This window comes from Nylanderia fulva, unplaced genomic scaffold, assembly GCF_048542155.1.
Source record: "Nylanderia fulva isolate GAGA-0341 unplaced genomic scaffold, ASM4854215v1 Scaffold702, whole genome shotgun sequence".
In the NCBI taxonomy this organism is placed as follows: domain Eukaryota; kingdom Metazoa; phylum Arthropoda; class Insecta; order Hymenoptera; family Formicidae; genus Nylanderia; species Nylanderia fulva.
This window is the reverse complement of record NW_028190811.1, coordinates 1-23,265: the sequence shown is the minus strand read 5'-3', so window position 1 is coordinate 23,265 and position 23,265 is coordinate 1. Positions and strand designations below refer to the sequence as shown.

At 30.9% G+C, this 23,265-nt stretch overlaps 2 protein-coding genes across 4 annotated transcripts; both read left to right on the top strand.

Annotated features, from left to right (window-relative positions):
• Nucleotides 1–2,731: 2,731 nt before the first annotated feature.
• Nucleotides 2,732–10,702, top strand: LOC114942562 (uncharacterized). Of its 3 annotated transcripts, none has more exons than XM_029317952.2 (5): nucleotides 2,732–2,970; nucleotides 5,268–7,636; nucleotides 8,210–9,061; nucleotides 9,550–9,745; nucleotides 9,988–10,702. In XM_029317952.2, the coding sequence occupies exons 2-5, from the start codon at nucleotides 5,280–5,282 to the stop codon at nucleotides 10,117–10,119; spliced, it is 3,537 nt and encodes a 1,178-aa protein (XP_029173785.1). In that variant the 5' UTR covers nucleotides 2,732–2,970; nucleotides 5,268–5,279; the 3' UTR covers nucleotides 10,120–10,702. The 3 variants fall into 3 exon arrangements, with proteins under 3 accessions (XP_029173785.1, XP_029173784.1, XP_029173783.1); XM_029317951.2 differs by lacking the exon at nucleotides 2,732–2,970 and adding an exon at nucleotides 3,010–3,372; XM_029317950.2 differs by lacking the exon at nucleotides 2,732–2,970 and adding an exon at nucleotides 4,913–5,057.
• An 8,964-nt stretch (nucleotides 10,703–19,666) lies between these two features.
• On the top strand, nucleotides 19,667–23,003 carry LOC146720343 (protein zer-1 homolog; the record flags this gene model as incomplete). The annotated part of the gene is made up of 4 exons (XM_085488734.1): nucleotides 19,667–20,315; nucleotides 20,674–21,158; nucleotides 22,237–22,519; nucleotides 22,697–23,003. Coding segments are annotated over exons 1-4 (1,146 nt in total), but the record flags the coding sequence as incomplete, so codon positions are not given.
• Nucleotides 23,004–23,265: the final 262 nt, after the last annotated feature.

Sequence of the window (23,265 nt, the reverse complement as noted above, 5' to 3'; positions counted from 1 at the left end):
TTTTGTACGAGAAAAATACTATCATGGGTATACGTTTTATAATTAATTTAATATATTTGTGTTTAAAAATTATATTTGACCTTTAATTTTAATTTTTATTTTATTAAAATTAATAATTAACATATATACTTAATTGCGAATTATATGGATGAAAAAAATCCCCATTATGTGTGTAAGAGATTTCGGAACTCTTTGCTATAAAATAATTAAAATTTTTTGAACACTTTTATATTATTAAGAATATATAATTCGATTCCCGAAATATATTAATTCATTATAAAACGTATACGTGATATTATTTTTCTCATATAAAAATGACTAGAATAAATTAAATTAATTATTAAAAAACTAAAAAGTAATTAAACGACTTAGACTTAGATGATAATAATAATGAAACATTTTATTAAAAAAAGATTCAATAACTAGTAGGTCAGGTTATAATTTTTTATTTATTTATTTATAACATTATGAGCTATTAAGCTCATCATCTCGTTCGCTCTCTGTCTTGCTTTCATTCGGCAAGTCACAAACGATATATGATACTCGTATGTTCCTACTTCAACTCTCGAGAATCTGAAACAAACGAAACTCGTGTCCAATATACAGGGTGTCCGGTAACTAACAGACCAATGATTACAAATGGATTCTTTGGTCAATTTGGGAACGATTTTTCCTCAGCGAAAATGTCGAAAAAGGTCATGTCATCATTTTTTACAACTTTCCAATCTTTGTCATTATGTATCTTTATAACTAAGCCTTAAATTAAAATTTTATTATAGTAAACTCTACCTGAAATTAACTGAAGAATGTAATTATGTTAGACTTTTAACTCCAAAACGTTTAGTTTTCAAAAAACCTATTTTTTTTAATCGCTTATAACTCGAAAATTATTGACTTCTCAACATTTTTGCTAAGGAAAAATCGTCTCCAAATTGGCCAGAGAATCCGCCCTTAATCATTGGTCCGTTAGTTACCGGACACCTTGTATATATTATATAAAAGTGTATAGCACGTCAGAAGCTTGTGAGCTTACAGCGATAAGTAAAAACAATTGCGTATTTATTTCATTGCGTTTATCTGTTTAAACGCGCGCTTTAATTTTTCCAACGTTTTTGCCTGTTTATATTTTAAAGGTCCTCTCTTCTAAAAATCTTGTTTTAAAGATCCTCTCCGCGAGCAAAATTCGAAAACATAAATTATATTTAATATTTTTACTTTATTATTTGTAAATCCTCGGTAATTTCAAAATTTTTCTATTTAAAAATTATTAATTTTCTATTGCCAATTAATTTTATCACAGACTTTACTCTTACTCCCATTGCACTTTCGTTTGCGGTTTTCAGTATACGATTTTTTATCGTAGTTACTGAAAATTATTATTGTGAATTATACTTGTGCAGTGATTTGAAGAATTTACAATTTCGTTGAAATTGTTGATTTTTCAAAAAAATTACGAGATTCGCGGAAATTGCGTGCTTTCTTGGCATTTTCCGTTCGCGGCAGGCGGTTTATTTTTTATTGTTGCAAGTGTTTTTGTTTTTTTTTATTAAAATAGATAATAATAATGTGAAATAAATCACGATATTTGACAGATGTGCATATATATAGAAATTGTAATAATAATAATATTATATCATAAAATTGTAAATTGTTTCAATTTTTTATAGACTGCGATAAAAGATTTTACATTTGGATAAGAAAACTGCGGTAAGTAAAAATATAAAATTCTTGAAAACGTAAAAATATTTGATAACGTAAAAAGGTGAACTTTGAAAAATAAGGAACTTAAAAATTGCACTAATAAATGGGCTATATATATGTGAGCCGTGCGCGGATGTAAGGTGTGTTATATCGAAATTTAATTAATAGAATTGAGAATTAATCCCAATTTTAAGTCTTACAAATGTCCAAGCTAATTTTTTGTACCTCGTGTACATTTTTGAAAGTTATATCGAAAAATTAAATTTCAATATGCGTCTTACATCTCACATTTCGCATACGGCTCACATATAGCCTATTTATCTCTTATACTTTATTTCAACCCTTATAGAAATTTATTACTAGTAACGCCAATTTATCACTTATTTCGAGTAATTAATCACTTTTATTTCGAATACTTAAATTACTGTATATTATAGTATTTTAAATACTCAAAATAAGTGATTAATTGGCGTAGTGATAAATTTCTACAAGAGAATAACCTTTAAATTCTTAATGTAAAAAATTTCAAGTAATTTTCTTTAATAAAATTTAATTAAAAAATTTAATTAAAAAATTTTTGAACACTGTGTTATATCACATTTAAAATCGTGATTATTTCAATAAAAAAACATTTTATGTGTAAAAAATATATTTTTTATATTTAATAAATTTTATATATATATGCATATATGTAAAATATTCGCTCTCTCTCTCTCTCTCTCTCTCTCTCACACACACACACACACACACACACACACACACACACAACGGGGGCCAAATCTCTCAAATTGGTCTCATGATCAATTAGCCTGGATTCGCACCAGGGGCAAAGTCTGTTGGTAATGTCAAACGAATTTAGCCTGAACTTGCACCAGGGGCAAAGTCTTTTGGTCGAGTCTACGAAATTTAGCACGGACTCGAACCAGGGGCAAAGTCTTTTGGTTCAAGTCTACGAATTTAGCACGGACTCGAACCAGAACCAGGGGCAAAGTGTGTCGGTAAGGGGCAAAGTCTATCGCACGAAGATGGCGGTCTCTTCTTTAGGCAGGCCTTTGGCGATCTGTCTATTAATCTGTGGTGATACTGTGTTAACACGAAAATTATGGGCGTAGCACGGACTCGCACCAAATACAAACTTTATCGACCCTGCCAGAAAATGGGTGTGCAGTTAGTTCCGATATTAAAAACGGGTGCGAGGGGCGCTTCAAGCAGTCCCGTAAAAACGGTAACAGCCAAAACGCCGGGCTGGCCGCTCTCATCTTTCTCTCTGTATGTATATAAATGCTGTATAAGCTAATTTCTAACAAAACAGGCAATTTTTAGGATTTTCTATATAAAAATTTAGGGTCTTTCTCGAATTTCCTAGCGAATAACCAATCCATTTGAATGTTGGTATTCATAAAAATTGGACTTAAAAATGATTATGAAGTTGGTATTTCAAGCAATAACAAAGATGGCGTCTGCGACGTCCCGCCATAACTGGTTTGATGTGCATGCTTCTTTGAAAATATGTTTATCAACAATCATGATTTTGTAAAATCGTGTATTTCTTTTTCTTATAAACGAAAAAGAGTGAAGGAACAAATATTTGTTGCATTTTACTGGAGTGAACAATGAAGCATCTAATATATTTATGAATTTATGACTTAAAATTGTTTTTGTATTATGAAGGTATATATATTTATAAAACATATTTATTTATTTATATATACATATACTTATATATACATATTTATATATACAGGGTGTCCCATAGGAAATTGTTGAAACTAATCAGCTGTCATTTTTTAATGCATACAGTTATTGAGAAAACAAAAATTGTGCTGGAAAGAGGAAAGTCTACAGTTTTTAACGGATATAAATAAAATGTTTGTATATCAGTTTATTTTATTGAAAAAGTGCTAATAATCACATATGTAAACTAATGATAAATATTTTTGAAGTGCGCACCATTTAAATTTGTACAAAATTTTCTTTTACGAAAATTCGTAAAAACTTTCTAATGTCATTTTTAATGTTATTAATGATCCTTTTAATAGTTACTATTAAATCTGACACTGTTGAAAATATTTATCATTAGTTTATGTAATTTTATGTGATTATTAGAACTTTTTTTATTACTTTTTATCAATAAAATAAATTGGTATACAAACATTTTATTTATATCCATTAAAAACTGCACACTTTCCTCTTTCCAACAATTTTTGTTTTCTTAATAACTGCATGCATTAAAAAATAATAGCTGATTAGTTTCAGCAATTTCCTATGAGACACCCTGTACATATTTATATATATTAATATATATACAGTTATGTGCAAAATAATAGCATCAGTTGAAAAAATGAATTTGTATTTTTCCTCACCCATCGAAAAGTGATTATTAAAGAATTACCTGGTTTCATCTGTTTGTTCAAAGACTACAAAAGTCAGAATTCAATCCTATAATATACATACAGATATACATACAGTCAAGACAGTTAAACATGGTAGAGAAAACATACAAATTTCCCTCATTTTTTCAATGGGCTATTATTTTGCACATAACTGTATATAAATACAGGATATACATTTATAAAATACTGTTGTCTTGAATCATTTTAAAAGGAAGATAAAATTATAAATGTTATTTGTAAATTATATATATATATATATATAATTTACAAATAACATTTATAATTTTATCTTCCTTTTAAAATGATTCAAGACAACAGTATTTTATAAATGTATATATATATATATATATATATATATATATATATATATACAAATAAAAAACTTACTTAAGAAAAGGATACAATGCTTTTTTGTGAAGGCATTAAGTAATGCAATATTAATTATTAATGTTAATTTAGCACTGTATAAATAAGTCTTCAAAATTAAATGAGATAAAATGCATTTAGACTGTAGATAAATCCAAAGTGCAAACAATCTGAAATAAAATAGTATATATATATATATATATATATATATATATATATATATATACTATTTTATTTCAGATTGTTTGCACTTTGGATTTATCTACAGTCTAAATGCATTTTATCTCATTTAATTTTGAAGACTTATTTATACAGTGCTAAATTAACATTAATAATTAAATGAGATAAAATGCATTTAGACTGTAGATAAATCCAAAGTGCAAACAATCTGAAATAAAATAGTATATATATATATATATATATATATATATATACTATTTTATTTCAGATTGTTTGCACTTTGGATTTATCTACAGTCTAAATGCATTTTATCTCATTTAATTTTGAAGACTTATTTATACAGTGCTAAATTAACATTAATAATTAATATTGCATTACTTAATGCCTTCACAAAAAAGCATTGTATCCTTTTCTTAAGTAAGTTTTTTATTCTTATTTTATATATTAAGAAATTGTTTTTATAAAAACTTAAATTTTTCTTCATATTTTCAGATTTTAATTACATGTAATGCTTTTGTAGATGTAACTTATATTTAGATATTATATATATATATATACATACAGATTATTATTTTTTAGAATAAAACTGATTTTAAAATTAAAAATTGATTGTTTTAATAATTTCAGGTATATTGAGCCATGGATATAGAAGCTTCTATAGCTGAACGATTAGAAAAGTTAAGGCAATGGCAAATAGAACAACAGGAAAGGTTGTTAAAACAACAACAGATGCAGAGAGAGGTTTTAAGCAATGAGCAGAATCGTATTTGCAAAGCACTTGGTTTGACGATACATGATCTCAATGACATCATTGATAATACAGAAAATGTTATGCATGGGACAAAGACAGAAATATTTGACGAAGTTTTAGGTTCCCATTGCGATATGAAGAATTTGGATAATGCATTGGAAGTGATTGACAAAGAAGCATCAACTCAAAATGCTGATACATTGTATGAAAATTGTAAGGAGGAAGAATCTGAAGATTCGGATCGTTCCGCAATCATGGATAAAAATAGAGATTCGATTAAACGTTATAATTCCAGTATATTATCGCCAGACAAAGAACTGGATGCGAATTTATTAATAGAAGGAATAAAGCCGCTATCGTTGGACAATGCAGTTTCGAATAAATGTATCGCAATTGACGATATTCCTCTTCCCTCGCCTAAAAAGGACTTTCACACACTCCTGGAAGAGAGATTGAAGAGAGAATCAGAAGCTATGTTAAATGTGCACAACGATGCAAAGACTAAACCAAAGAAACCGTTCCTCAAGAAAGGCCAAGGACTTTCGAGATTCAAAATCTCTCAAGATACGAAGCAATCAACAACTATGAGGAAGCACAGCATGTCTTTTACTCCTAAACACTGCATCAATAAAAGTGATAAATGCAGAAAGTCTACCGTGCACAAAGATATGGCCTCGAGATCTCCAAATAATTTCGTTGCAGGTGAAAAGCGACAGTTGAGTCTAAAAAGTGTTCCATTACCTAGAAACAAAATCATCACTTCAAGTAAACAAACTGCTTACGTTGCTTCCAAGCAAACAAGATACGTGCAGGAGATGAATGCATCGGATTCCGATTCGAAGATGGACAGAGAAATGGAGGAGATGAGAATATTCGAGCTCATGGAGGAGAAAGCGAAAAATTCCAGCTTCTGTTCGACATCCAGCACGGTACTGGCATTTTTGCAGCAGTCCACGCCGTTCAAGATAAAGAAGGGATTGAATTCTAAAGACAGCGAAGCACTCTTGACAAATGCAAGAGGGCAAAACGATACGATCGAACAGGAATCGACACCTCAGCGATCTGCGCACGTGGAAAATTTAAAATCCAGGGCACAGCATCAGTTCAAACAGTTTTGGAGTCAAAAACAGTCTTGTATTAATTCCACCACTGATCCTTATTTGAATACAGAATCTGTCAGTGATATGCAAGAGAGGAAACTTAACACTGATGGTGCGAAGGCTCATGATCTAGATGTTATTGCAGCGTCATCATCAGACAGCGATGAAGAGGCAGACATCTCCAAGAGGAATGATTCAGCACGCGATGGTGAATCCTCGGATGCGAACCATTGCGTCAGATTCTCAGAATACAATGAATACAGAACTATAGATTTAACTGATGCGGCAGATAAATCTCCTCTGAGAGATTCCCTCGAGCAACAAAACTGGAATCATTCCGTTGAAACGTCAGAGTCCTCCGATGTTGAAGAGAGACTCGTGCCGTTGAATTATGGGAAACAGACATCTTCCCTGAAAGTCACGAGCGACAAAGAAGCGGCCGACGTTTCCAGGCAGTTGTTCTTGCAGGAGAATGCACATTATCGCTTAACAGAGGCTGATGAAGAAGAAGAAAAGGATATATACGAAGATGATAATGATTGCGCGATGATGGAAGAAATCATCGAAACGTCTGACGAAGAGGAGCAGCGATCCGTCTTGTCATCATCATCCTCATCATCGTCGGACGTTCAGAGGAAAAAGTACATCCTGAAAAGCGAGCCGGAAAAGAAGCTATTAATGGAGAAGATATTGAAGATACGATCGAACGCGGAAGATCATGATTCCTTTCCACCCGAGGACCGAATAAACCGGACGAATGGCGCCAGAAGCTTCGAGTCGGAACTCCTGAAAAGCCGTCTGCTGGAACTCGAGAGGGAGATCGACATATTTCGGAAGGAGAGCGCGGCCTTGCTACTTCAGCGGCGAAGCCTGCAGAACGAACAGACGAGCCTACGTAAGGAGTACTTGGAAAAGGAGAGGAACTTCGAGGAAAATCGAAGGAGAGTGGAGAACCGGTTGGAGGAGGAGAAGAAAAGACTGGCCCGCGAGAGGATAGCGATGGAGAATCGAGTTCGCGACGCCCAGGAGAAGGCGAGGCAGAGCAAGACGGAGAGGCAGAAGGCGCAGGACCTGCAGGAGCAGTTGGAAAGGTTGAGGGAGGACCTGGGGGTCCGGGAGAGCAGGTGGAACGCCGCAGAATCCAGGTACAAGAGTGTTATATATAGTCCCAAGTAGCAAATGGACGTCATTTTGATGTCTAATGACGTCATTTTGACGTTTATGACGTTATTAGACATCAAAATGACGTCCATTTGCTGACTATATATATACATACATAAAATTATTATACATTATTATATAAAAATTGTATAAAATTATTATCATTGTATATACTAACAAATAAAGTAATTATGTGTTGACATTACATCTCTAACTAATTTAATATGCTCGTTATAGTTGGCCCTGTCTTTCTAAATCTTATTTTTATAATATTACACGAGCCTTGTCTTTAAATATCTAATTTTAATCTTTATTAAATTTAAAATTATTATATATAAATATGCATAAATTATATAAAATTATTATTATATATAAATATACATAAAATATATAAAATTATTATTATATATAAATATACAGAAAATATATAAAATTATTATTATATATAAATATACATAAAATATATAAAACTAAAATAAACAGAAATATAACAGCGATTCGCTATAAATTTATGACAAATTTATCCAATGAAATAAATAATATGATTTAAACTCTAGGTACAAGAGCGAATTTCGCGTACTGAGGGCGGAAGTTTCGAAGCTGAAGGAAGAGATCACGACCCTGCGGAATGTCAAGAGGACAAACGTCATGAATACCAGGAAGAGTGGACAAATGATTACCAGGGCTATCAATCAAATTAATAGACGTGTCGCCGCACCTCCGTCCTCCAGAGAGCCTCCGGCGAAGATGATGATGCCTTCTCGAGATCTGTCTTCAGATTCTTCTGCTCCCGAAGATAAAGATGAGGCTAAAGATAGGGACAAGTCGGTGGAATCGATTGTAAAAACAGTTTATTTAAACGATGATTCAGAACAAGTGGATAAAATATCTGTAGATAATAAGAAGGTAGAGTCTAAACAAGTTGGGGTTGGTTTCCAGCCAAAATGCAATAAAACAATAAAATTTGCGGACGAAAGCGTCGCGAAGAAGAAGCAGTATTTGTATGAAAATTTGCTGAAGGACGCGACGTCAAATCTGGTGGAGAATCCAAATCAGAGTCACGTCACGCGAGATGTGAATGATGAGTCAAAAATAAAAGACGATGTAAAGATGCAGAATAGAATAGAGAAGAGTCCCTCCTCTCTTCGTCATCATCGGATCAGCGAAGCGAATACTATTAATAAGGATATCGTAAAACAGATACAATATACGGACGGACGTGTCGAGTACTGGTATCCGAACGGTAATGTGAAGAAAGTCTTTCCGGATCGAGAAATCACGAAGATGATTTATTATAATGGAGACGTTCGCGAGACAGACAAGGATGGGAGAGTAAAATATTTCTACGCTACGACTAAGACTTGGCATACGACGACTCCGGATGGGTTGGAGATTTTAGAGTTTCCAGAGTATGTTTTTATTTGTGTTCTTATTCATTCTTCAGATTTTTCGCTTTTTTTATTTTTATACTGAAATAATCAATATGCATGATGAATAAAAAATATATATATTTTTCATATAAATATCCATATACATATGTATATGTATATACATATAATATAAAAAAATATATAAAAATATTTATATGATTAATATATATATATATATATAAATTTACATTTATTAATATTTATTATATTATATTTAATATTAATATTAAATATAATAAATATAAATAAATGTAAATATTAAATATCACACATATATGGGTATTAACATAAAAAAATATATAGTTAAAGGTAGTTAAAAATTATTAATTAAAATAAATATTTATATATGAATATATGAATATTATATATATATGATTATATAGTCATATGAATATTATATATATATATATGATTATATAGTCATATGAATATTTATAAAATATATATATATATATATATATTTACAGCGGTCAAGTGGAGAAGCGTGCATCAGATGGTACCATTGAAGTTTCATTCCCAGACGGAGCTGTACGAATAGCACAAGCGGATGGTACAGAAAAATGGTCCCTGCCAGATGGAACGATAGCGGAAACTTTTATTAACGGCGACAAAATTCTGACTTTACCGAATGGTCAGAGAGAAATTCATACGAAGGAGCATAAGGTAAGAGTAACTAATTTTATTTCAACTTTTATTATAATTAAAGTATACTATTTTATTAAATTAAAATATACTTGGTTTTATTAAACTATTCTATTTTATTATTTAATTGAAATGTAATATTTTAATCAAAATATATTATTTTGATTTATTTGTAAAATATACATTTCACTTTTTTTTATTTAATCATATAGTTACGTTTTTCAATTAATGTCGCATATATATAATAAAAAAATTAATTTCAGAGACGAGAGTACCCCGATGGTACTGTAAAGTTAGTTTACACGGATGGTACTCAAGAAACACGTTATTCCAATGGAAGAAAACGATTGAAAGACAAAGATGGTAATCTTTTAATGGATTCGTACGATAATTAAGTTTTTGGCACCAATGATATTTATTGTAATGAATTTCAGTAGAAATTGTACAGGAGAATCTCTCTATTCTGAAATTATTTCTTTGCTATTTTACAATCTCTTTCTAATATTGATTATCTATATTGTGATCTCAAAACATTAACTTTACTATGAAGATTTCTTTTAGTTTTTATTGTTATTTTAATGATATGTATATATATATAATTGGGCTGAAATGGAAATGTTGCTCTATTAATTAATTGTTGGAAAAAAATTCTAGACACAACCAAAAATGTCTATGCAATATCTAATTGATATTCCAACAAATAATAATGTAATATTAATTTAATAAAAGAAAAGCTCAAAATAGGGAATTTCAGTTTACAAAAAAAGAGAGAAAGAAACAGCTGATTTATGATAATAAGATTCTATAGATGAATCAAAGATTTATGTACCGAATATTAGTGAATAATTAATGTACAATTAAGCCACAGTAGGCTAAACAATAATTCATATTACATATAATATAACACTATTTTTATAGAAATTTAAAACTTAATTGTTAATTTTATTATAAAATAAGCGAATAAAATAATAAAGAGAATATTATATATTTTTCTAATTTAAGAATAAGCATTTAAGATACTTGATATTGTTATTATTATAAATATTTACTCGCCTATACTTAAATAAAAAAATATATGGCGCATGGTTGTATAAATAGAAAAATATACAGCCCTTTTTCTATACATATTGTAAATTTTAAGAAATGCTTTTATTTCTGAGTTTAACAATTTCAGATCATAACGATCGTTTAGATGATATCTAAACCGGAAGTGAAAGCATTTCTGTTGTCTTAGAAACATATAAAACTAATGAGGAGATAATTTTATTAATTTATAAAAAATAATTTGTTCACTTTAGCGAAATAAATTTAGTTTAGCGTGTAAAAACAAATATGTTCCGTCAAAAACAGCTGATTTGAATAAATTTATATTATTACTAGTAAATTTTAAATATTACACAAGATAACAATTTATTTATTATTAAAATGTGCAAAATTAAGTAATACCAGAGAAGATCAAATTTGAAAGTGGAATGCAAAAAAATAATCAATGTTTCTAATATTTAAAACGGAAGTAAAAGTATTCTTGTCGCCTTAGAAAAGTAGGACAAAAATGAGAAAATTTTATTAATTTATAGAAAACTATATAATTTGTTCACGTGTTAGCGAAATAAATTTAGTATAGCATCGTCTATCAAAAACAGCTGATTCGAATAAAAGTATTACTAACAATAAATTTTACATATTAAATATTACATAATAAATTTATTATTTTATTAAATATTTTTATTAAAACGTAACAAAATGAATATCGGAGAAGAAGACTAATCGAAATTTGAAAATAGATCGAAAGCGAACAATCGATTTTGTTCAATACAATCGATTAATCTCGATTGAACATCGTCCTTATTTAGGGTGCGTTCCGTTATGCACTGCAAGTACTGACAGTACTACCAATAGCGTTCCGATATAGATAGCAGTGCACTGCGAAAGTATTATCAGAGAGAAGGATGAGAGTGGTCATCCCCTCGATTTAGCTGCAACCGGAATTCAAAGCGCCTCTATGTGCACAAAACGTGCACATTGAACTACGTAGCCATGTGCACGATGCTCCCGAGTGGTAACAGGCTATGTGCACGGTACGTGGTTCGATTCCGTGCTATGTGCACAGATGAGCGCCAGTAACACGTAGCTGTTAAAGGAGATGAGTTCGAGACCTCGCAGGGCCAATTTTTTTTTTTTTTTTTTTTTAGTACGACTATATTTGTCAATTTAATGAAATCCTTTTAATTATTGTGGAATAAAGAGATAAAATGCATTTCTCAAGCGTACGCGAGAAAATCGAAATCAAAAATAATGAGTGCCGTATAAATACATATGGAATAGAGCGTTATATCGAAGAGCGTGTGGCGTAGCGTTAAGGGGCTAGACACGTACCGTCGAGGTTAGAGGTTCGATTCTCAAGGAGTGACTTTTTTTTTTAATATTTTTTTATTTTAAATAAAATTTTTTTTTTCCATAAAATGTAATTTTTACACAAAATAAATGTAAATAACACGATTTATTTACTTATAACACGTATATTACAAAAATGCATTTTTCTTTGCCTCAAAAAGCCGTGAAAAGCCGTCTGTAGAATAGCTGTATGCGATAGGAACTTGTATGATTATCTGTTTAATTAAAAATTATCCGATTTATGTCGTGTTTGGTGTCGTTGAAATCGCAAAAATCTCAATAATCCATTAATATTATTTTCGAATAGATAAAATGCAAAATAAAGGTTTTAGTTTTTCACTTATAAGATGTTTATATTTGTGAATTGCCATGGATGGGGAAGCCTATTGTTCGAGAGTTCGGAACGTTCTTTGATCTCGATACTCGGGCGCTCGGGCCCGCTTATCTTTTCGAGCTCATCTCACAACTCGTCGTGTGCGAGAGAGAAAGCGAGACTGCGAGTATAGAGCGAGCGAGAGGACCTATCATCAAAGAAAGTTCCGAACTCTCGAACAATAGGCTTCCCCATCCATGGCAATTCACAAATATAAACATCTTATAAGTGAAAAACTAAAACCTTTATTTTGCATTTTATCTATTCAAAAATAATATTAATGGATTATTGAGATTTTTGCGATTTCAACGACACCAAACACGACATAAATCGGATAATTTTTAATTAAACAGATAATCATACAAGTTCCTATCGCATACAGCTATTCTACAGACGGCTTTTCACGGCTTTTTGAGGCAAAGAAAAATGCATTTTTGTAATATACGTGTTATAAGTAAATAAATCGTGTTATTTACATTTATTTTGTGTAAAAATTACATTTTATGGTAAAAAAAAATTTTATTTAAAATAAAAAAATATTAAAAAAAAGTCACTCCTTGAGAATCGAACCTCTAATCTCGACGGTACGTGTCTAGCCCCTTAACGCTACGCCACACGCTCTTCGATATAACGCTCTATTCCATACGTATTTATACGGCACTCATTATTTTTGATTTCGATTTTCTCGCGTACGCTTGAGAAATGCATTTTATCTCTTTATTCCACAATAATTAAAAGGATTTCATTAAATTGACAAATATAGTCGTACTAAAAAAAAAAAAAAAAAAATTGGCCCTGCGAGGTCTCGAACTCATCTCCTTTAACAGCTACGTGTTACTGGCGCTCATCTGTGCACATAGCACGGAATCGAACCACGTACCGTGCACATAGCCTGTTACCACTCGGGAGCATCGTGCACATGGCTACGTAGTTCAATGTGCACGTTTTGTGCACATAGAGGCGCTTTGAATTCCGGTTGCAGCTAAATCGAGGGGATGACCACTCTCAGAGAGAAGGATGAGAGTGGTCATCCCCTCGATTTAGCTGCAACCGGAATTCAAAGCGCCTCTATGTGCACAAAACGTGCACATTGAACTACGTAGCCATGTGCACGATGCTCCCGAGTGGTAACAGGCTATGTGCACGGTACGTGGTTCGATTCCGTGCTATGTGCACAGATGAGCGCCAGTAACACGTAGCTGTTAAAGGAGATGAGTTCGAGACCTCGCAGGGCCAATTTTTTTTTTTTTTTTTTAGTACGACTATATTTGTCAATTTAATGAAATCCTTTTAATTATTGTGGAATAAAGAGATAAAATGCATTTCTCAAGCGTACGCGAGAAAATCGAAATCAAAAATAATGAGTGCCGTATAAATACGTATGGAATAGAGCGTTATATCGAAGAGCGTGTGGCGTAGCGTTAAGGGGCTAGACACGTACCGTCGAGGTTAGAGGTTCGATTCTCAAGGAGTGACTTTTTTTTTTAATATTTTTTTATTTTAAATAAAATTTTTTTTTACCATAAAATGTAATTTTTACACAAAATAAATGTAAATAACACGATTTATTTACTTATAACACGTATATTACAAAAATGCATTTTTCTTTGCCTCAAAAAGCCGTGAAAAGCCGTCTGTAGAATAGCTGTATGCGATAGGAACTTGTATGATTATCTGTTTAATTAAAAATTATCCGATTTATGTCGTGTTTGGTGTCGTTGAAATCGCAAAAATCTCAATAATCCATTAATATTATTTTCGAATAGATAAAATGCAAAATAAAGGTTTTAGTTTTTCACTTATAAGATGTTTATATTTGTGAATTGCCATGGATGGGGAAGCCTATTGTTCGAGAGTTCGGAACGTTCTTTGATCTCGATACTCGGGCGCTCGGGCCCGCTTATCTTTTCGAGCTCATCTCACAACTCGTCGTGTGCGAGAGAGAAAGCGAGACTGCGAGTATAGAGCGAGCGAGAGGACCTATCATCAAAGAAAGTTCCGAACTCTCGAACAATAGGCTTCCCCATCCATGGCAATTCACAAATATAAACATCTTATAAGTGAAAAACTAAAACCTTTATTTTGCATTTTATCTATTCAAAAATAATATTAATGGATTATTGAGATTTTTGCGATTTCAACGACACCAAACACGACATAAATCGGATAATTTTTAATTAAACAGATAATCATACAAGTTCCTATCGCATACAGCTATTCTACAGACGGCTTTTCACGGCTTTTTGAGGCAAAGAAAAATGCATTTTTGTAATATACGTGTTATAAGTAAATAAATCGTGTTATTTACATTTATTTTGTGTAAAAATTACATTTTATGGTAAAAAAAAATTTTATTTAAAATAAAAAAATATTAAAAAAAAAGTCACTCCTTGAGAATCGAACCTCTAATCTCGACGGTACGTGTCTAGCCCCTTAACGCTACGCCACACGCTCTTCGATATAACGCTCTATTCCATACGTATTTATACGGCACTCATTATTTTTGATTTCGATTTTCTCGCGTACGCTTGAGAAATGCATTTTATCTCTTTATTCCACAATAATTAAAAGGATTTCATTAAATTGACAAATATAGTCGTACTAAAAAAAAAAAAAAAAAAAATTGGCCCTGCGAGGTCTCGAACTCATCTCCTTTAACAGCTACGTGTTACTGGCGCTCATCTGTGCACATAGCACGGAATCGAACCACGTACCGTGCACATAGCCTGTTACCACTCGGGAGCATCGTGCACATGGCTACGTAGTTCAATGTGCACGTTTTGTGCACATAGAGGCGCTTTGAATTCCGGTTGCAGCTAAATCGAGGGGATGACCACTCTCATCCTTCTCTCTGCCACTCTCATCCTTCTCTCTGGTATTATCACAGATTAATAGACAGATCGCCAAAGGCCTGCCTAAAGAAGAGACCGCCATCTTCATGCGATAGACTTTGCCCCTTACCGACACACTTTGCCCCTGGTTCGAGTCCGTGCTAAATTTCGTAGACTTGAACCAAAAGACTTTGCCCCTGGTTCGAGTCCGTGCTAAATTTCGTAGACTCGACCAAAAGACTTTGCCCCTGGTGCAAGTCCAGGCTAAATTCGTTTGACATTACCAACAGACTTTGCCCCTGGTGCGAATCCAGGCTAATTGATCATGAGCCCAATTTGAGAGATTTGGCCCCCGTTGTGTGTGTGTGTGTGTGTGTGAGAGAGAGAGAGAGAAAGAGAAAGAGAATATTTTACATATGCATATATATATATATATATATATAAAATTTATTAAATATAAAAAATATATTTTTTACACATAAAATGTTTTTTTATTGAAATAATCACGATTTTAAATGTGATATAACACAGTGTTCAAAAATTTTTTAATTAAATTTTATTAAAGAAAATTACTTAAATTTTTTACATTAAGAATTTAAAGGCTCCTTATTCTCTTGTAGAAATTTATCACTATGCCAATTAATCACTTATTTCGAGTATTTAAAATACTATAATATACAGTAATTTAAGTATTCGAAATAAAAGTGATTAATTACTCGAAATAAATTGATAAATTGGCGTTACTAGTAATAAATTTCTATAAGGGTTGAAATAAAGTATAAGAGATAAATAGGCTATATGTGAGCCGTATGCGAAATGTGAGATGTAAGACGCATATTGAAATTTAATTTTTCGATATAACTTTCAAAAATGTACACGAGGTACAAAAAATTAGCTTGGACATTTGTAAGACTTAAAATTGGGATTAATTCTCAATTCTATTAATTAAATTTCGATATAACACACCTTACATCCGCGCACGGCTCACATATAGCCCATTTATTAGTGCAATTTTTAAGTTCCTTATTTTTCAAAGTTCACCTTTTTACGTTATCAAATATTTTTGGTACGTTTTCAAGAATTTTATATTTTTACTTACCGCAGTTTCTTATCCAAATGTAAAATCTTTTATCGCAGTCTATAAAAAATTGAAACAATTTACAATTTTATGATATAATATTATTATTATTACAATTTCTATATATATGCACATCTGTCAAATATCGTGATTTATTTCACATTATTATTATCTATTTTAAAAAAAAAAAAAAAAACACTTGCAACAATCAAAAATAAACCGCCTGCCGCGAACGGAAAATGCCAAGAAAGCACGCAATTTCCGCGAATCTCGTAATTTTTTTGAAGAATCAACAATTTCAACGAAATTGTAAATTCTTCAAATCACTGCACAAGTATAATTCACAATAATAATTTTCAGTAACTACGGTAAAAAATCGTATACTGAAAACCGCAAACGAAAGTGCAATGGGAGTAAGAGTAAAGTCTGTGATAAAATTAATTGTCAATAGAAAATTAATAATTTTCAAATAGAAAAATTTTGAAATTACCGAGGATTTACAAATAATAAAGTAAAAATATTAAATAATTTATGTTTTCGAATTTTGCTCGCGGAGAGGATCTTTAAAACAAGATTTTTAGAAGAGAGGACCTTTAAAATATAAACAGGCAAAAACGTTGGAAAAATTAAAGCGCGCGTTTAAACAGATAAACGCAATGAAATAGATACGCAATTGTTTTTACTTATCGCTGTAAGCTCACAAGCTTCTGACGTGCTATACACTTTTATATAATATATACAGGGTGTCCGGTAACTAACGGACCAATGATTAAGGGCGGATTCTCTGGCCAATTTGGAGACGATTTTTCCTTAGCAAAAATGTAGAGAAGTCAATAATTTTCGAGTTATAAGCGATTGAAAAAAATAGGTTTTTTGAAAACTAAACGTTTTGGAGTTCAAAGTCTAACATAATTACATTCTTCAGTTAATTTCAGGTAGAGTTTACTATAATAAAATTTTAATTTAAGGCTTAGTTATAAAGATATATAATGACAAAGATTGGAAAGTTGTAAAAAATGATGACCTTTTTCGACATTTTCGCTGAGGAAAAATCGATCCCAAATTGACCAAAGAATCCATTTGTAATCATTGGTCTGTTAGTTACCGGACACCCTGTATATTGGACACGAGTTTCGTTTGTTTCAGATTCTCGAGAGTTGAAGTAGGAACATACGAGTATCATATATCGTTTGTGACTTGCCGAATGAAAGCAAGACAGAGAGCGAACGAGATGATGAGCTTAATAGCTCATAATGTTATAAATAAATAAATAAAAAATTATAACTTGACCTACTAGTTATTGAATCTTTTTTTAATAAAATGTTTCATTATTATTATCATCTAAGTCTAAGTCGTTTAATTACTTTTTAGTTTTTTAATAATTAATTTAATTTATTCTAGTCATTTTTATGTGAGAAAAATAATATCACGTTTTATAATGAATTAATATATTTCGGGAACCGAATTATATATTCTTAATAATATTAAAGTGTTTAAAAATTATATTTGACTTTTAATTTTAATTATTTTTTAGCAAAGAGTTCCGAAATCTCTTACACACATAATGGGGATTTTTTTCATCCATATAATTCGCAATTTAGTATATATGTTAATTATTAATTTTAATAAAATAAAAATTAAAATTAAAGGTCAAATATAATTTTTAAACACAAATATATTAAATTAATTATAAAACGTATACCCATGATAGTATTTTTCTCGTACAAAAATAATTAGAGTAAATTAAATTAATCATAAAAGATTAAAAATTAATTAAAGAATTTAAACTTATATTTTATATAATAATAAAACATTTTATTACGTCAAACCGTCGTGAAATAATTAAATAAAATTTGCTAGTTACGTCGAAGTCAAGTTTTCTAAGCTTATAAAACATTTTATTAAAAAACAGATTCAATAAATATAAGTACATGTTATATATATACTTATATTTATTGAATCTGTTTTTTTTATAAAATGTTTTATTATTATCATATAAATATAAATTATTTAATTATTTTTTTATTTTTTTATGAGTAATTTAATTTATTCTAGTTATTTTTGTACGAGAAAAATACTATCACGGGTATACGTTTTATAACAAATTAAATATATTTATGTTCAAAAATTATATTTGACCTTTAATTTTAATTTTGTATTTTATTAAAATTAATAATTAACATATATACTTAATTGCGAATTATATGGATGAACAAAATCCCTATTATGTGTGTAAGAGATTTCGGAACTCTTTGCTAAAATAATTAAAATTAAAAGTCAAATATAATTTTTGAACACTTTTATATTATTAAAAATATATAATTCGACTCTCGAAATATATTAATTTATTATAAAACGTATACGTATTAGTATTTTTCACATATTAAAATGATTAGAATAAATTAAATTAATTATTAAAAAACTAAAAATTAATTAAACGACTTAGACTGAGATGATAATAATAATGAAACATTTATTAAAAAATAATTATAATAGGTCAGGTTAATATTTTATTTATTTATTTATTTATAACATCATAAAATTCTGTCCTTTCCGAAATACGCGAACGCTACGAAAAGATAAATCTCGTACATGCCGCCGGACGAGTTCATGAGCATGAGACGCTCTTATCTTGGGAACGTATTAATAGTTACTGCATTGACCACTACTACAATATGGCGCTGAAATCAGTGAGAAATACTGGTCTCTCCTTCATCCAGACCTTTGGCGATCTGTCTATTAATCTGTGGTATTATCATGAGTATATGACGTTATTAATTTTGACGTTATTTCCTGTTGCGATTACTGCAACCGGCGAGGTAAAGCACTCGCAGTAATCAAGATGGCTACCTCCATGTGTACGATGGAACTAACTTTTAAATTCCATATCTGAATACAATGATACAATATTTTTAACGTAATTTTTACATTTTATTCTAGGTATTTTAATTTGTCGTCTCATTTCATTTATTAATTCCATTTCCAAATCTCTTTCACTTGATGACTCACTCGAATCATATATATTCTCGATTAAATTATATGTAATTAATGCAATAATGGTATTATCCATTTCACCAATTTTTCACTCGATGATTATTAGCGAAAAAGGTTAGTTAAAAGTCTGCTGAAAGCGTACTGTAGTGCGTTCCGTTTTACTATTTTGCAGTAGCTTCAAAGTGCACAAAATTAAAAAGGAACGCTGTCAACAGTACACTTGCATGACGTCATAGTGCCAGTACTTGCAGTGCATAACGGAACGCACCCTTAGACAACGAGAGATATTCCTATACATTCTCTAAATATATTCACATATGCGTTACATGTGTAAACTTTATCTCGTAATCGATAAAATTATATTTTAAATAACGCGCATATGCACGCAAAAAATAATACAAGGAAACGAAAAATCAGAAACGTCAAAAAATCCAAGAACGACGCGTAACATTAAATAACACACGATAAAATACACGAAGAGAGAAAACTCTAGAGGAAGGGAGAAAATATAGAGACAGAATAGTGTCAAACGAGCCTATATGCTGAAGGCGAGCACTGTTTGTAATAGTTACACGATGGTGGCGACAGTGTTGTGGTAACAGCTGTAGCCGAAGGCTACACTTTCCGGAGGATCTTGCGAAGAATCGTGTTAATTCAGGGTGTCGCGCCGAGGAAGCTCCTCGACTTGTTTACGAGCAGCTCGTGACGTTCGAGACAGTTACACGACGTTACGACGCGTTACAACATCCTGGTGGGCGCCTGGTACCGCGGATGAGAGGTGGCTAAATGCGGTCAGTCCGTATACAACAACATTTCTGACACGCGCCATGACGTCTCGCGCCTCCAGCTGATGTCCCCTGGCCTGTTTGACAGCTTTTTGACAGTTCGTGCGGACGCTCGTTTATTCCTGCATCCTCGGCGGTAGGCGAGAAATTGCGCAACCACAGGAGAGAAGGGTATCCTCTCTCTCTTTATCTCTTTCTCTTTCTCCCTCCCTTTATCTAGCTATCTCTCTCATGCGTGATTCGGTCCTCCGATCCGATAAAAATATATATTAATAGGAAAAATTAATATATTAAAATCAATTTATGTTATATTATAGGAAAAATAATGGTAGGAAAAATTAATAAATTAAATATATTAATAGGAATAATTATTATATTAATTAATATATTAATATATTAAAATTATTATATTAAATGAGAGGAAAAATAATGATAGGAAAAATTAATATATTAAATAGATTAATAGGAAAAATATTAATAAATCTCGCTTTCAGGTCCCAGGTTGCGGAGGAAGAGATGGCCGAGCTGGACGACTTGTTTCATACAGATCAATATGTGGGCCCAGAACGTCTCACCGACCTCTGCTTCAAGCTGATCTGCGAGAATCTGGATATTGTCTCAATCAAGGGCAGACGTGGTCGTAGGATTCTGCGGAAGGGTATAATCTTTCCCAGTGAGATATGCGACAGGATTATTGAGCACGCCCAGCACAGCGAGGCGACCGAGGACGACGATTGTTTCTTCTCAATTTTCGAGAGTTTGACAGCAACGAGGCTGAAACACGTGAAGATCTCCTACTGTAGCCTCACCGATGTTTCTGTCGAAACGGTGGTCAATCACAAGCTTTACGAGCTGGAGCTCACCGATTGCAACAACTTGACTGAAAAGTGTATTGAGTATATCAATAACAATTCGGAGAATCTGCACAGCTTGGCGTTTCATCGCATCACCACGATTGTACCATCAAATTTGAATGCAGGTGAGGATGTCTGTTGAGTAAAATTGTTAGTTGAGTTCAGTGTTGTGCTAAGATGATTTTAAAAGTAGCTGGATAAAGATGAGAAAAATATGTAAATTCATCTTACAGAGCATTCCATAGGAAATTGCTGAAACTAATCAGCTGTCATTTTTTAATAACTGCATGCATGCAGTTATTGAGAAAACAAAAATTGTGTTGGAAAGAAATTGAAATGAAGTAATGAAAAAACTGCTAATAATCACATATATAAACTAATGATAAATATCTTTGAAGTGCACATCATTTGAATTTGTACAAAATTCTGTTCTCTTACAAAAATTCGTAAAAACTTTTTCTAACATGTCATTTTTAATGTTATTGACAATCCTTTTAATACCTGCTATTAAATCTGGCACTGTTAAAAATATTTATCATTAGTTTATGTGATTTTATGTGATTATTAGCACTTTTTTATTACTTTTTATCAATAAAATAAACTAGTATATAAACATTTCATTTATATCCATTAAAAACTGTAGACTTTCTTCTTTTCAACACAATTTTTGTTTTCTCAATAACTGCATGCATTAAAAAATGATGGCTGATTAGTTTTAGTAATTTCTTATGGGGCATCCTGTAAATTAGATAAAAATGATTTTGTTTTATATATTTCTAAATAAAAGATAAAATTATATGGCAATTTAACTAGATAATTTTCTAGATAATCATTTTTAAGACTACTTATGTGAACACAGTGATAAAAAAAATATATAAATTATAAAAAGGATATAAAAATATATAGATATTCATATTTTTATTTATAAATTTTTATTGCTTACTGTTTAAGTTCTACTATTTACATATTATTATGTGCTATGATTCTAAACTAAAATTATCTGAAAATTATTCTATATAATTTAGTAAAGTAATACTTTTGTTCTCTCTCTCATCTAAAATGCAGATATATAATAGATAATACATATTTTTATTATCTATATAAAGATAACACTAAAGTTTCATCTAGATGATCATCTATATAATTTTATTTAGATAACAACAAACACTGGTTGAGTTATTTACAATACTTGGTTTCTTGCAGCTGACTCGTCCATCGATTACTACGAACGAGGATATGTCTTCAAAACGCCAAACTTGAGACGTCTGGCATTGGGATACGTAGAAATACCTGCGGCAGAATATTCCCTCCTTCTAAAGGGCTTGATCAATCTGACGCACCTGGACCTGTCGAATAGTTTTAACGTCGAAACCTTCCAATTTTATTATCTGGTGCCGAATCTGGTGTCCTTAACTTTGTATAATGTCAAAGTCAATACCGATCCAAAGTCCTTTGTTGAGAATATCTGTCAATTGAAGAATTTAAGGTATAGTAAGGTAGCTGTAATATAATCATAAATAGTATAATATAATATAAATATAATATAAAATAATATAATATGATATAATATAATAATATAATATAATATAGTAGTATAATATGAATAGTACAATAGTATGCATCAGATATGATAAAGATTTAATGTAAAATATTTTTTTTACAGGCACTTGGATATCTCGCAATCGAATAACAAGCATGGACAGTTTGAAAATCCCAACAAGATTTTATGTGATTTAGTAAACGGTTTACCCCAATTGGTATCCCTAGATATCGGCGGCACGAATCTCGCGGGTAGAGGCGTAGCCGAACGTCCTGTCTATACGAAACTTGGTGGTTTCGAAGATTTTAATTTCGGTCAGCTTTCTGATATACCGGGTCTTGCGTCTAGGATAAACAAGCCGTTACAAATTTTAGGACTTTACGGTACTGCTTACGGTGCTTGCAGGAGGCACGATATACCAGCAAAAGTGGTGAGTTGCATATATGATTCAGATTAAATTAAATCATACAATTAATAAAATATTCAATTAAAGAATGATAATATTATATATTAAACATAATAATAATATAATATTAAATATAATTATAATAATATATTAAAATTAATAAAATATAATATAACAAATAAATATAATTATAAATAATAAAATATAAATATAATAAAATTAATAAAAATAAAAATATTAATCTCTTTTCTTTATCTTATTGATTGTCATGTGGATTTTTTATTTT

Bases quoted from the DNA above. Each gene is read 5' to 3' on its own strand.
- LOC114942562 (XM_029317952.2), top strand. From the start codon at position 5,280: ATGGATATAGAAGCTTCTATAGCTGAACGATTAGAAAAGTTAAGGCAA. The intron at 7,637-8,209 runs GTACAAGAGTGT...TTTAAACTCTAG, and splicing joins TGGAACGCCGCAGAATCCAG to GTACAAGAGCGAATTTCGCG. The intron at 9,746-9,987 runs GTAAGAGTAACT...AATTAATTTCAG, and splicing joins TTCATACGAAGGAGCATAAG to AGACGAGAGTACCCCGATGG.